The sequence below is a fragment of the Grus americana genome, chromosome 7 (genome assembly GCF_028858705.1).
Source record: "Grus americana isolate bGruAme1 chromosome 7, bGruAme1.mat, whole genome shotgun sequence".
In the NCBI taxonomy this organism is placed as follows: Eukaryota; Metazoa; Chordata; class Aves; order Gruiformes; family Gruidae; genus Grus; species Grus americana.
In genome coordinates, this window is record NC_072858.1 from 41,464,392 (window position 1) to 41,476,761 (window position 12,370).

Consider the following 12,370-nt stretch of genomic DNA (forward strand, 5'->3'; position numbering starts at 1 on the left):
TGTGCATCGTGCCAATGTGTGTGCACGTGTGCTACCTGAGTCCCGCTCTGTGCTTCTGCTTGCTCGCACGCGGTTGTTTGCCAGTGTGATGCGTACGCGTCTGTCCGATGGCCACTGCTGGGTAACTCCACCGGCTCCCGCCTGCACAAACAAGCAAGGGACTGGAAGATTTTGCTTGCGACAACTCCTACAAGGAAAAATAAAATAGGGAAGTTCAAGTTTTATCTTGAAATAAGGATTTTTTGAAAGCCACTGGCCAGCTGGAAAAGCCTTGTCCATGGACTCTGGAAAAAGTTGGTAATCCAGAAGAGAGCTAGCTGTGAGCCCTGAGGCTGTAATTCCAATTTTTATTTATTTTTTAATAGCAAGGGCAGACACGCGGAGACCTGGAGTCTGGGAAAAAGGAAGGACGGAATTTCCAGGTGGAAACTTAGGACCTAAACACATCGGGCAGAGCAGATCAGGCTTCTTCTGTGTGATCTTCGTACCATCACGTGCCAAAGCCTGCAGATACCTCCAGCGATGTGGTGACTGCTTCAGATTTCCAGTTATTCCAATGAGGGAGTGAAAAAACCCTCATTTAGGGGCTTCCCATGCTGGCAAATGATTTTTGGTGGCTGCTGACCCGTGCCAACAGACGTCCCTGGGCAGTCATGGGACAGGAGCACCAGAGCAGTGGCCACAAAGGTGGTGGCAGAGCCTGGTGCGTACCACGGCCATCTCTGGGGGACGTCAGACTGTGGGCTGAGGGGGGTGCACACAGCGGGGAGGGGAGGTGTGCGGGGGGGGGGTGTGCGGGGGGGGGTGCGTGGGGGTGTGTGCATGGAGAGGTGTGCGGGGGGGGGGGGGGTGTGTGGTTGGGTGCTTGTGAGGGGCCGGGGGGGCAGCAGTGTGTGCAGAGGGAGGTGGGGGGGGGCAGCAGAGAGTGAGAGTGTGTGTGTGCGTGTGTGTGCGTGTGTGTGCGCGGCGGGGGGCCGCAGTGCGCAGGGGTGTGCCCGTGGGGATGTTGGCACAGGGGTGCGTGCACAAGGGTTGACGGGTGGGCATGGGCTGTGCGGATACGGAGTGGGGTGTGCACAGGACTGTGGTTGTCGGGTGTGAGTACAGGTGTGCACAGGGGTACAGGTACGGGGGGGGGGGGTGTGTGTGTGTGTGTGTGTGCACATGTGGGTGCGTGCACGGCAGCTCCGTGGGTGGCTCCGTACCCTGGCTGGCTGCTCCCCGCCAGGGATCCTGGCCGGGGGGTTTGCTGGCCGGAGACAGCTCTCCCCAGGGGCCGAGCAGCAAGGATTAACGCTGGACAAGCCGGCTGAGTTTAAAAAAAAAAGAGCAAAGGATTTTAAAACTCACAGGGAAAGCTCTCACGTCCCTGTAAGCGTCATTTCCTGCTCCTATTTGCAAGGATTTTTCAAAGCCCTTTTTATCCTTTGTTCCTCCCAGAGAGGGGGGAGGGATAAAAAGCAATTACAGATCCTAAGCTTCTTGGATAAATGCTGTTCCAGCAACCTCTTTTTTTCCCTTTATGGACAATTTCATAGGTGTCACGGTTCAACAGGACCCCGAGACCTGGCAGCAGCACGCTGAGCCCAGCTCTGCATTTCCAATCAATCTTTTCTCCTGGCAGGATGAGACTAAAAAAGAAGGGAAAGACGTAGCGAAAAATAACCTCCAGGGGAAAGATAACCTCCATCTCAACCTGATTTTGGTGGTATTTGGAGCAAAGGGAGGTTCATTCTGCACCTCTGACCCTGCCTGGGTTTCAAAACAGCATTTAAATTCTCTACGAAGCAATTTTGTAAAAATTCCTTTTATTTATTCACCTAGCAGGAAGTCACTTTATTTTAACTCCCCGTGGAAAAGAGCTGCAAGGCACCAGAATGCTTTTCCTGACCCAGGCAAACCTTTCATGGGGGGTTTCAGAGCGACGCTGGGGAGCGGAGCCAACTTCAGCGAGATGGAGGAGGTCAGAATTACGGACCAACGCTTTTTTTTTCCTGTTTTCTTTTTGTTGGTGTTTCCAGCTTCCATACAGTCAGCAGATTTTGTCTTGGAATTTCTTGAATCTGTTTTTTTCCCCCAAAAGGCAAAAAAAAAAATACCCCAACAACCCAATCCTGCGTAGTCTCAGCTCCAGCAGCCCATTTCCTCTCACCTCCACACGTCACGGTGTTCCACCACAGTCCAAGACTCCTTCTGTGAGCAACTGATGCAGAGTTCAACCCGCCCCACATCTGTGTCTGGTTCCAAGGGCTGTCCTTGCTGGGAGCTTTTAAAAACACCATGAGAAAATGGAAGAGTGAAATTAAAACAATTTAATTAATTGTTGTAATCTACAGCACTCTTCCTCTGGATTTTGATTCTCCCCTGTGCAAGCAGGGCTGGCAGGGAAGCGTGACGGCCTGCCCCGGGCCAGCTGAGGAGGCTGCATGGCTTCCTGCAGGAAGAGGGAACGCGGTGTATTTTGCTCGGTGTTAGCCCTGCTGCATTTTTGGCAGTGATTCCTTGCAAGTTTTTCACCAAGCCTGTGCGATCCCTGCAGTGGCCTGGAGTTTCAGAAGAGCATTTGCCATTTCCAAGCTCAGGCAAGATGCAACCGTCTGTGTAGAAAGCCACTGCTGCCCAGAGCAGTCCTGGCACTGATGAGACACAAAAACCTCACAGCACAGAGGCAGATGAATTTATTTGTGGTTTGATTTCAGAGGGGATCAGAAAAGAGAGTGTTGTGTCTCAAGGATAAATATAAGGACAGGCCGGCCCTGAAATGCTGCTGAAGGGAGGTGGTACAGACACACGAAGGGACGGTAGCAGAGCTACATTGGGTACGGATGTATCCCAAACTGCTGCTGCACAATCCCTGGTTTCACCCCTCTGCCCTCCCCACATGGAGCGGGACCCTCACACGCATCTGCAAACATCCCCGCTCAGTGCCATCACGAACATCAGCGGGCAGCAGTGGCCGGTGCCTTCTCATCAGGCGGAAGTCTGGTGCGCTGACCTTCAGACTTTCTTCCTTGGTCCTTTAAATCCTCGGGTGGCACCTTGTCCAAAGCAAATTGTGGATGGGATCCTGGAAAGGGAGACACGCTTTAACACACATTAACAGCCCCCCTCTCACCAGACCACGGGGATGCTTTACGCCTTGTGTAGCGTTTCAAGCTCCCAGAGTGGGAAGAGCACAGTATCAGAGGAGCAGGACATCTAAATCACCAAAGTATAATTCAAAAAATGGGTGATACTGGTCTGCTTTCCTGTTTATTCTGCACATTTCATTTACGCTCTGGAGGCCTCTCCTCTCTTCACAACTGGGTGGAAGGTGTTACAAAACATAATATGCCATCAGGCAGTTGCAGTGTCTTTTTGTGGAAGCCCACGATCGTGAAGAGCAAGAGAGCAGGAGCAGCAGGAATAGCACGGCCTTTCAGCAGCAAATTCTCCTTTTGACCTGCAGCATCACATGGAATTTAAGGGATGGTTTCTTTCTGGTTTATAAGCTGTTACGCTGGACAAAGCAGTGAAGTTTAAAACGTCACCATGGCAGGCGCTTAGGGACAGGATTTTGTCAGGCAAACCATGACATACAAAAGCAGACCCTAGCGGCTGTAGTGCGTGGCGAGTGCTTTCAGACTCCACAACTCATTAGAAAGCCCCGAAACAGCAACGCTCACCTCGTTTTACAGAGGCAGAGCTGAAGCCAGTGAAAGCCAGAAGGAGCTGAGGACAGAAGCGGGTTTTCCCGCACGGTGCTCCAGCACGGTCGTGGGCTCATCGTGCTGCTTCCAGACTGCTAGCGTGTCAACAGATGTGGCACACTCAAAACATAAGAATCCCTTTGCTAATATGGTTTTGCTTGAACTATTCCAGTTAACCTTAATGCTGAGACGATTAAAATGATGAATAAAATGACACTGATGCCAGTGCTGGGAAGAGGGTGGTGGCCTTTTGATGGCTACCTTGTATCTCATACAGGTTTTACAGCACACCATGAGGGGGATTTAAAAAGTCAAACCAGCATTAGGCAATTCCGTTTCAACTTTTTGTAAAGATTTTATGTAAAGAACCTAAGATTCGGAGTAGGATGTTCACCTGCTTTATTTGTGCCTTGTCCTGCATGGGAGCACACAGACAGCTACAGTGAAACGCAGCAGCTCAGCCCCGTGTCAGCTAGGACGGGCAAGTGTTACAAAGCAGCAACGAAATTTGTTAGAGCGTTTTAGGACAGAGTTATCTTCAGACCCACGCCATTCTGCAATGGCCTGGGAAGAGATCACGGGCGGGCAGGCTAACAGAAACTCACTGACAGGGCTTTTACGGTGTACGCACATTCTGTCCTTCCTCATGCTTTCCTCTTTTAAAAATTACTTTTAAAACATACATGGAAACTCTACCTCTTTTATCTTCGACACAGAAACACCCTGAGCTGTGCTGCACTAGGCACTGCAAAATGCAATTCGGATGATACGGTCCCAGCTGCAGAAATTTTTGCCCGTGGAGGCCAGCAGTACGGACCTGGATTTATAGAGCTGTTTCTCTGGCACTGAGGGGCCGAGGCCGGCTGCAGGCTGAGGGACCTCCATGTTCTCGCTGGGCCCTACGTCCATGGGGTCTGCCTGGAATTGCTCCGACATCTCCGCACCCACATCCATCGGCACGCTGGCACCCTGCTTCGTGGGAGAGCTCACGTGCTTGGGGCCACTGCAGAGAGAAAATTTTACATCCTTTCTCAGTAGCTGCCATGTAAGCCCAGAGTAAAGGAAATGAAAGGCATTTCGTGGTGGCACAGGTCGAGTCCAACCGGGGTGAGTTACTGCATGGAGGCACAGAGATTTTGCCGCGCAAACCACTGGGAGCAGCCAAAAGGCTGCCAAAGAGCTGCGTGACAGGCTCGTATGAGTTTCTATTTAAGTATTCGGGGTTGCTGCATTATAGCACACAGCTTTGTCCCCAAGTTCTTCAGTCCACAAAGTGAAACTCATTCAACAGGCTCAGCGGGCTGGACTAGAGGGTTCACACCAGGCTACCCAAGCAAGCCTTAAGACTCCACAGACCTGGTCTGTGTCCCTTTGGGCACCCCGTCTGCGGGACGCTGGGCTTGTCGGTGCCGAATACGGGGTCACTGTAAGTCGGCAGAAAGTAGCAAGGTTCAACTTGAGCGAGAGCGCAGATTGAGCAGCGTGCTTATCCTGCACCGATAAGCACCAGGCCTGAACAAAGGCACGGCATGAGCAAGGTGCTCATCTTGACAGCTGTGGCACCTGATGGTCTACCACTCGAACCCACCGAGTGACGCCCGGGGTGAGGGGGAGGCCTCACAGCCCGACGGTACTTCGGTAAAGCTAAACAGACCCCCGCGCCTCTGTACCAAATGCCTACGTTCTCCGCTGCTCCTCCCCATCAACAACGCAACAAGCCTTGGTAAGGGCCAATCGCACACAATACCTGACTTAGTCCCACCTCGCCAAAAGTATAAATCTGGCATTCAGAATCCTCCATTTTAAGGACAAGAACTCCAACTATCTGGACAGGTCAACGGGCCTGGGCCTCTCTCCTCCCCAAAGGGACGCCTCTTTGGTAAGTCTTGCGCCTCCAACTATGTCGGATGTTACCCTGGGAAAGTACCATCAACAAAAGCACTGAACTATTAACTCGAGGTTGATTTTTGCATTAAGTGTATTTATCAACGTCAATTCCGAACTTGTTATATCTGTTGCCTCAATAAATTACCTATCTGTTTCAACTTTTCAAAACTGTCTCCAGTGCAAGTCATTGAGAGGGCTCTGACAGGCAAACACTGACTCTGCTCAGTGTCTACACACATAATCCTTTAGACATAAACCATTGACCAAGTCTGGGACTAAGACTGGACCTAGCCTCACCTAGACTCCTCTCTGAGAACGAGTTTAGAAAGCAAGGGGGTCCTTTCCGAACCTGGGGACTCAATGGGAAGGCCTCCCTCAGCCACGTGTCAGACTCGTACCCTTTTACGCGACACCGTCCCAGGGTCACGCCACCCAGCCAGGCAAGAAATTTTCTCTCCATCCCATCACTCAGGTCTCTGAGGAAGGTATTAAACATCAGTCCTTGTATTAATTTCACCACGGTGAAAGCCGTGCTTGAAACAAGCAGCGAGCTGAGAAAGCTGTTAGTCAGACTTACAAAGCCTCCCTCTGCTGCTCTACTTGTGCTTTCAGGGAGCAGGAATATTGCAAAGGGTTGGAGAGCAAAGCGGGAAACATGCACAAAGTGATGCAGAGAGATGCTGGGCTTTGCGTTCACACTTGAGGTGGCACGAAGGGATCAGAGCCTGGAGCCACACAGGGGGAGAAATAAGACACACTTCAACATTAAGATAAAGTAAAATGTTGCCACAGAAAAACTTGCGAGTTTACCTGTTCTTAAAAGCAGCATAAAATGTCACTTCTGAGCCTCTTCAGATATAAACTTGCTTACTCTGGGAAGGGAGTGAAACAGCAGAGCAGCACAACATCACCTCTACAGGGAAAACAAGTTGTGCTACTGCGGTTCTGCAGTTACCTTTTCACTTTCTTCGGTCTATCAAACCGAAAGTCAGCAGGATAAAGGTGAATGGTGACCAAGTGATCCTTTCTGTCCTTGCTGCTCTTGAACTTCTCCGCACAGCCTTCTACCAAACACTTGTACTGAAAGGCAGGGGGGAGAAAAAAAAAAAAGACACGACATAACTGGAAAAGGCAAGCGGTGTCAGCTGGAGACATGGATGCCCTCCCTGAACTGTCAGTCTCTAAGGATGCCAGCCCACGCCGTGCACACCAACCATGAGCGAAGGGCCAGGCATGGCGACTCACCATGTTTTGCTTCTCGGCCATTATCTGGAAGAGCGAGTCGTGCCACTCCAAGATGTGAATATCCAAGAGGTGCCCTGACGGAAAGGAGCGCTTGCAGAAGGAACAGACGTTCCTGTGCAGCGTGTTGTAGTGGTGCTCGTAGCCCTCCAGCGTATCAAAGACCTGGCAGCACCCAGAAATGTGGCAACTGAATTCAGACACCCTGCAGGGAAATTAGGACATCCATGCCTTAAATTAAATTAGAGCCTTAATTTAAGCTGCATATACCCCTCTAGACGACTTTATTTATTCATGGCATTTTTGGTGAGTATGACTTAAATTACATGAAAGATGCAATGGAATGAAGATTACAATGGTGTTGGCAGTTGGAAACTCTTATTTGCCATTGCGGCTTGAGCATCGTATATATTATCATCCTCTGAAGTGGTGCCTCAATTAAGAATAAACACCAAGCAGCAATATGAGAAATAAGCTGTTTGGCCTTAAAGTCGCAGCTGTGGATTAAAACTTTGTGCCAATGATGTTTAACAGGCATCTGTAGGATAACTTCATGCAATCCTCAAAGTACTTCCTCAATTTTATGTACAAGAGCAAGTTTTAAAGCAAGATGAAGATTACAGAATCACACAACAGTAGGAGTTGGAAGGGACCGCTGGAGATCATCTAGTCCAACCCCCCCGCTAAAGCAGGATCACCCAGAGCAGGTTGCACAGGATGGCATCCAGGAGGGTTTGGAATCTCTCCAGAGAAGGAGACTCCACAACCTCTCTGGGCAGCCTGTCCCAGTGCTCAGTCACCCTCAGAGGGAAGAAGTTATTCCTCATATTGAGATGGAACTTCCTGTGTTCCAGTTTGTGCCCATTGCCCCTTGTCCCATCGCTGGGCACCACTGAGAAGAGTCTGGCCCCTTCCTCTAGACACCCACCCTTTAGATATTTGTAAGCGTTGATCAGATCCCCTCTCAGTCTTCTCTTCTCCAGGCTAACCAGCCCCAGCTCTCTCAGCCTTTCCTCACACGAGAGATGCTCCAGGCCCCTCATCATCCTCGCAGCCCTCGACTGGACTCTCCCCAGTACTTCCCTGTCTGTCTTGAACTGGGGAGCCCAGAACTGGGCACGGAACTCCAGATGCGGCCTCACCAGGGCAGAGCAGAGGGGGAGGAGAACCTCCCTCGACCTGCTGGCCTCGCTCTTCCTAATGCCCCCCAGCTACCATTGGCCGCCTTGGCCACGAGGGCACACTGCTGGTCATGGAGAGCTGCTTGTCCACCAGGACTCCCACGTCCTTCTCCGCAGCGCTGCTTCCCAGCAGGTCAACCCCAGCCTGTCCTGGTGCCTGGGGTTATTCCTCCCTGGGTGCAGGACCCTACACTTGCCCTTGTTGAAGTTCATTTGGTTCCTCTCTGCCCAACTCTCCAGCCTGTCCAGATCTCGCTGAATGGCAGCGCAGCCTTCTGCTGTGTCGGCCACTCCTCCCCGTTTTGTACCGTCAGCGAATTTGCTGAGGGCGCACTCTGTCCTCTCTTTGGGTCATTGATGAAGATGTTGAATAAGACCGGACCAAGCACTGACCCTTGGGACACATCACTAGCTACAGGCCTCCAACCAGACGCTGCTCCGCTGACCACAACCCTCTGGGCTCTGTCATTCAGCCAATTCTCAACCCACCTCACTGTCCACTCATCCAACCCACACTGCCTAAGCTTGCCTCTGAGGATGTTGTGGGAGACGGCGTCAAAAGCCTTGCTGAAGTCAAGGTAAACAACAGCCACTGCTCTCCCTTCATCCATGCAGCCGGTCATGCCATCATAGAAGGCCTGAAGAAGACTGGTCAGGCAGGATTTCCCCTTGGTGAATCCATATTGGTGACTCCCGATAACCTTCTCTCCCAGGCTTAGCCTTCCTAATTGGGGCTGTTTGTACCATACAGTTCTCCCACTGTTTTGACTGGGTACATAACAACCTGCCACTTAAATCCTCTTGTTTAGCTACAATCCCAATTTTCAGACATATTAGAGATGCCTTACCTGCGCTCAGTGAAGTGACGCCACATCTGAAAAGCACAAGAAGTCAGTATTTAGACTGACAGCTTACTGCAGCACAAAATACCGATTTTTGACCTTTTCAGCAGGACACTGAGGTTTGCAAAGTACACCACCTCATTCTCCTTCATCAAACTGCTTTGCAGTGCATCCACGTCTTCTCCCACTTAACTTATTTCTCCGCCATGGCCTCTAAAGTCCACGGACGAGAGGAATGGCACCCGTCCCAGCCTTGCACCCGTACAACACAAGCGGGCAGGGTTCGTACCAACGGTGCCGCACACCAAAGTAACACGGCGCAGGAAGTATGACCCAAGAGGCACACCTGCAGCCGTCGCGATGGCGGGGCGGCCCACAGGCCCTGCCTCACTTACTTGGGTCTCTCCGCCACCTCTGCCAGGCTGGTGAGGACGCCCTGGAGGTAGAGGTGCCTGTGAACGTCCCCATCCTAGGAGAGGAGAGGAGAGGAGACGAGAGAGGCGGTGGGCCGCAGGCCTGCCTCCGCAGAGCGAACCCTTCTCCGCCACGGTGACAGGCCGCGGCGGGGCCCGCGCTGGGAGAGGCTCTGAGGGAGCACGGCCGTTGCTCTCCACACAGACCGGGCTCGGAGGCCTGGGCCCGCGGGAGGGCGGCCCCTCACCTCGAGGAGCGGGTGGTGGGAGCCGAGGCGGAGGCGGCGGGGGGCGAAGGCGAAGGGCGGCTGGGGGGGCGGCTGGGGGGGCGGCTGGGAGGGGAGCGGCGGGGGCGGCGGGGGCGGCCCCTCCCGCAGGCGGCGGCGCAGCCCGGGCGGCAGGGGCAGCATGGCGCGGGGGTAAGCGGCGGGAGGGAAGTGCGCATGCGCGACACCGCCTTCCCAGGCGCCGTTGGCGGGCACTTCCGGGCGGGCAGGTAGGGCTGCGGGCGGCGGCCGGGGAATGGCGCTCCGGGCCCGCTCCTGGCAGCGCCAACGCTGCAGCAGGTCACTGTGGGCCGTGTCCGGGAGAGCCGGGGCGTCCCCGGGCTGGGGCCTGGGGGCCTAGGGCTCGGGGCTCGGGCTTCCCCGCCGCTGGCCCGGGGCCGTCCGGGCTTTCCCGTGCTGCAGAGGAGATCCCGGTATCAGGGCGTTCGGAAAAGGTGTTCCCCCATGCGGGTCAGGGCCCCGAGTGGGGGGGGGGTGTGTGTGCAAATCGGGATCTTTAGAGATACTTAAGCTCGGAGTGGAGAAGGCCCTGCGCTGTTTTGGCTCAGGCTTGGTTGGGTCGCTGGGCCGAGCCTTGCAGAGAGCCCTTCCAGCCTAAGCGATGCGGTGGTGGTGGTAAGGCGAAAGTGCGTCCTGGTGCTTGGCGTTCCGCACCTGTGTGGGGCGTCCCGTTGAGCTCCGTACTCGCGTGGTGCCCCGGTCGGACTCTTACTTCTGCGGCCGTCGTTGAAGTAACTTTGCAGAACTGGTTGCTCATCTGTTAGTAAAATGGGCGGTAGAACATGAAGACGCCTAAACTTGGAAGATCTGCTTTTGAGTAACTTCAGAAGCAACAGCTCGGGCGGGTTGCCAAAACCAGTAATTTCAGCTGTGTCTGCAGCCTGTGGGTACATGAACCAGCACTTCTTATGGCAGCTCAGTGACTTTTCCTTTGCCAGTGTGGTTTTTGAGATTGAAAAAATCCCCTGCTGGCTCACCTATGTGTAAGGTGGGGTTTGTACCGGTATAGTTAAATTGGGCACCACGACCAGCGTCTCTGTTTTGCTTGCTTCCTCCCCTCACGTGTATTTCCTCGTTCCAGTCAAATATTTTAGCATGGCCTGTAGATTCACAATGTAGATGGGAAATGTTGTTTGTGCGGGTATATTTTCATTTCAGACGGTAAAATAATAAGTTACTGCCTTTGTTTCTGCGTCCCACAGAACTTGTAGCCTCAGGTGGGAGTATGAGCGAGTTCCGCATTCACCACGATGTCAACGAGTTGCTCAGCCTGCTGCGTGTTCATGGCGGGGAAGGAGCCGAAGTCTACATCGATCTTCTGCAGAAGAATCGAACGCCTTACGTTACTACCACTGTCTCTGCCCACAGCGCGAAGGTAGGCATCGATGTACTTTAATCGCAGCCGAGCTGCATTTCGGCAGGACTCCTGAGGCGGTGTGCTTTCTTTGCAATTGTTGATAGAGGTTCCGTCGGCTCTGAGAGCACAGTCCTCCCTAAGGAGGAGTTCAAGCTAAACATTCCTCAGCGTGATTTCTCTTGGCCAGTGACGTGAACTACGTTTTCTGTACTCTACTCTTCTGTGAGATAACTTGACTTCTGTGGGTGCGGAGCTGGACACGTGTTGCGAGGAGTAACGGCTGTCCCAAGTTTTTCTGAGAATAATGGCGAAATTGTGTTGGCATTGGTTAAAAAAAGGGGGTAATCTGATCTGGAATCTCAATTTTGGGTATAAAGTAGAAAGATTCTATCAGGAAAAAGGTAAAATCCTTGCGTCTGGGAGAGATTGGTGGAAGAACCTGAGAAGGATTGTTAGAACTGCAGCTGGGGGGGGAAGCTCAAAGGAGGAGCTTGTTTTGCGCCTGTGATCGTTGCTTCAAATTTTAATTAGAAGGTTTGTCCTCTGGAGGAATAAACCAAATGAAAAATAGTAACTGTATGAAATGCAATTACATGAACAATACCCAACTTTATTTTTTTTCTGAATATCACCCAAGTATTAGGGATTAAAGCCTGACGCTGTCATGACCAGGCATACTTCTGTGGCCGTAATACTGCTTTTCATTGTCGTTTTTAAAAGCGATCCATCAGTCGAGCTGTAAGTGCTAGAAAATTGCTAACTCTATCAGAAAGTTCAGATCTTTGTGGCCTGAACTGCGTGTTTGCTCTAATTCCAGTCTTATGCATCGTTTACACTGATAGTGCCGGGACCCCCCCTCTTCTCTGACAAAATTATTAGTAGGAGACCAATGCCATCACATTCAGTCCAAAACCCATTCCCTGAAGTACTTTGGCAGCAGCACCAGTCTGCGCCTTGACTCCATCCTTGCACAATGCTCCTCTTTTGAATGCTGTGATAATAATATACATTAAACATTTATTATTGATGTGGTGTTTTACAGGTAAAAATAGCAGAGTTTTCTCGAACTCCTGAAGATTTTTTAAAGAAGTACGATGAGCTGAAGTCTAAAAACACAAGACATCTAGATTCTTTAGTTTATCTACTGTCAAAACTCACAGAAGACAAAGAGGTTTGTTTCTCCTTTAGAACTGGATGTGTTACAAGTATTCAGCAGTAGCAACAATGCAATGATTTAAGTACAGCATGCTTTCTGATGACAGCGTTCAGTGAAATGCATTGAAATCTACAGATAACCAGTTCTAGCATTTACTTAATTATTAGAGCACTACCGAGAATTATGCTCCTCTTCATATAAAGCGCTAAGGCACAGGAAGCGGGGACAGAAAGACCTGTGGTCTGATTCAGCGCACCCGTCTTATGATCATATGTTTTTTGCTTTAGTGTGCGCTGAGCAGCATTCACAAAATCTT

General features: G+C 51.7%; 2 protein-coding genes across 9 annotated transcripts in view; one reads left to right on the forward strand and one right to left on the reverse strand.

Moving 5' to 3' along the window:
- Nucleotides 1-2,660: 2,660 nt before the first annotated feature.
- On the reverse strand, nt 2,661-9,664 carry ZNF511 (zinc finger protein 511). Its single transcript, XM_054832155.1, has 6 exons — nt 9,503-9,664; nt 9,237-9,310; nt 6,822-7,023; nt 6,532-6,656; nt 4,507-4,692; nt 2,661-3,067 (listed from the first exon to the last, which is right to left on the reverse strand). The coding sequence occupies exons 1-6, from the start codon at nt 9,662-9,664 to the stop codon at nt 2,998-3,000; spliced, it is 819 nt and encodes a 272-aa protein (XP_054688130.1). The 3' UTR covers nt 2,661-2,997.
- A 53-nt stretch (nt 9,665-9,717) lies between these two features.
- TUBGCP2 (tubulin gamma complex associated protein 2) overlaps nt 9,718-12,370 on the forward strand; it is a 37,040-nt gene continuing 34,387 nt past the window's right edge. For 2 of the 8 annotated variants that reach the window (XM_054831909.1, XM_054831908.1), the window contains exons 1-3: nt 9,718-9,750; nt 10,744-10,916; nt 11,941-12,069. In XM_054831909.1, coding sequence (XP_054687884.1) covers nt 10,767-10,916; nt 11,941-12,069 — 279 coding nt within the window. In that variant the 5' untranslated portion in view covers nt 9,718-9,750; nt 10,744-10,766. Of the gene's footprint in view, nt 9,976-10,008; nt 10,917-11,940; nt 12,070-12,370 lie in introns of those variants that run through there. The other 6 variants (XM_054831912.1, XM_054831913.1, XM_054831911.1 and 3 more) reach the window with 5 other exon arrangements.